The sequence below is a fragment of the Crocodylus porosus genome, unplaced genomic scaffold, assembly GCF_001723895.1.
Source record: "Crocodylus porosus isolate Cpor-Errol unplaced genomic scaffold, CroPor_comp1, whole genome shotgun sequence".
In the NCBI taxonomy this organism is placed as follows: Eukaryota; Metazoa; Chordata; order Crocodylia; family Crocodylidae; genus Crocodylus; species Crocodylus porosus.
In genome coordinates this window covers 104,112,935-104,114,328 of record NW_017728906.1, presented here as the reverse complement: position 1 = coordinate 104,114,328, position 1,394 = coordinate 104,112,935, and the positions used below count along the sequence as shown (strand labels likewise).

The 1,394-nt window shown below is 34.4% G+C and overlaps 1 protein-coding gene across 3 annotated transcripts in view; it reads right to left on the bottom strand.

The window, feature by feature from the left end:
* The window catches only part of NALCN (sodium leak channel, non-selective), a 451,383-nt gene that overhangs the window by 48,153 nt on the left and 401,836 nt on the right, over positions 1-1,394 (bottom strand). For all 3 annotated transcript variants that reach the window (XM_019529699.1, XM_019529701.1, XM_019529700.1), the window contains 2 exons: positions 1,160-1,280; positions 927-1,058 (listed from right to left, as the gene is read on the bottom strand). In XM_019529699.1, coding sequence (XP_019385244.1) covers positions 927-1,058; positions 1,160-1,280 — 253 coding nt within the window. The remainder of the gene's footprint in view (positions 1-926; positions 1,059-1,159; positions 1,281-1,394) is intronic.

The following is a 1,394-nucleotide window of genomic DNA, read 5'->3' as shown; positions in this document are numbered from 1 at the left end:
GGTGGTTCAAGCACCTACATTGAACACCTTCAAGAGTAAATTGGATGCTTATCTTGCTGGGATCCTATGACCCCAGCTGACTTCCTGACCTTGGGCAGGGGGCTGGACTCGATGATCTCCCGAGGTCCCTTCCAGCCCTAATGTCTATGAAATCTATGACAATTTTTTTTTTCCAGGGACAAATGTAATGTTTGTAGCTGCAGTATATAACATTTATTATTGCTGTGTTGTTACAGTGCTTTATAAAACAAAAAACCAAACAAACAAATAAAAAACAGAGAGAGGGAATAGCGCCCCTTCTCTTACATATAAACGGAAATGCAGAAAGTTTCACTAAAGGAAGAGACCAGCTATCTAAGAGCACCATTCCCAGGAGAGAAGTAATAGGGGAATGTGATGTTTTGTTTTCTTGTTTCATGAATCCAAAGGACAGCCTGGGTCTGATTCAACTTTAACATCCATCAGGTGATAAGAACCCAAGGAATGTCCTACACAGAAGGAAAATTGGATGAAGGAAGGGACATGGAATAAATGCCAGCTACAAAAATGAAAGAAGCAGTGTTAAAGATAAGGATCTACTGCTGAAAAGGAATGTGGTCTAATGTATAAAAGAAATAGATGAACCCAGAAAAATCACTATACAATGCAAAACCTACCTTAGCATATGCATTTATCATAGCCTGGCATGCAAATATATATGTAGATGTTTAGTACATATTTGCACATGCAGTTAGTAAATTTGAATGTGAATTAGTAGTAACTGTGTGCACAGATTCACACATGGATTGAATTTAGATTCTTGCCCTTATATATATAAAAAAATTGGTCCCTGCTATTTAATAAGTACATGAACAGAGAAATGAAAATTAGGAACGTTACAGAAAACTTCTTTAAATATAAAAAACCCTTTAAATATAAAAACTTACAAGATATATAAATATGTCCATAACTCCTCCAAAGTCCCTTATGACAGCTGTTGGAGTAAAAAACAAGCCATCTGCCATAATTTTCAGATTAAGCTCGATGCTCATGAATATTACAAAAACATATTCAGCAATCTGAAAATCAAAGCAGAGTTGAATCATAATTTGGTAATAATCAGTAGAGAAAAATAAGATGGTTGTCCTTTATAAAATGTGAGTTGAAACAGTAATGATACCTGAAGTGTTGGAGCATGCATAACTCTTCTAAAGGGGGATTCGAACATCATAGAGATGCAGGAACATATAGTAACAATGATCATAACCCAGTCCAGGTAAGTAACCAACCCCAGCAAATCACTGTAAAAAATATAAATATTTGTATATTATATATATTTATTTATATATATATAAACACACAGGAAAAAACAATAATTAAAGAAACACAAGCAAGAATATCAACATTCTATTGAG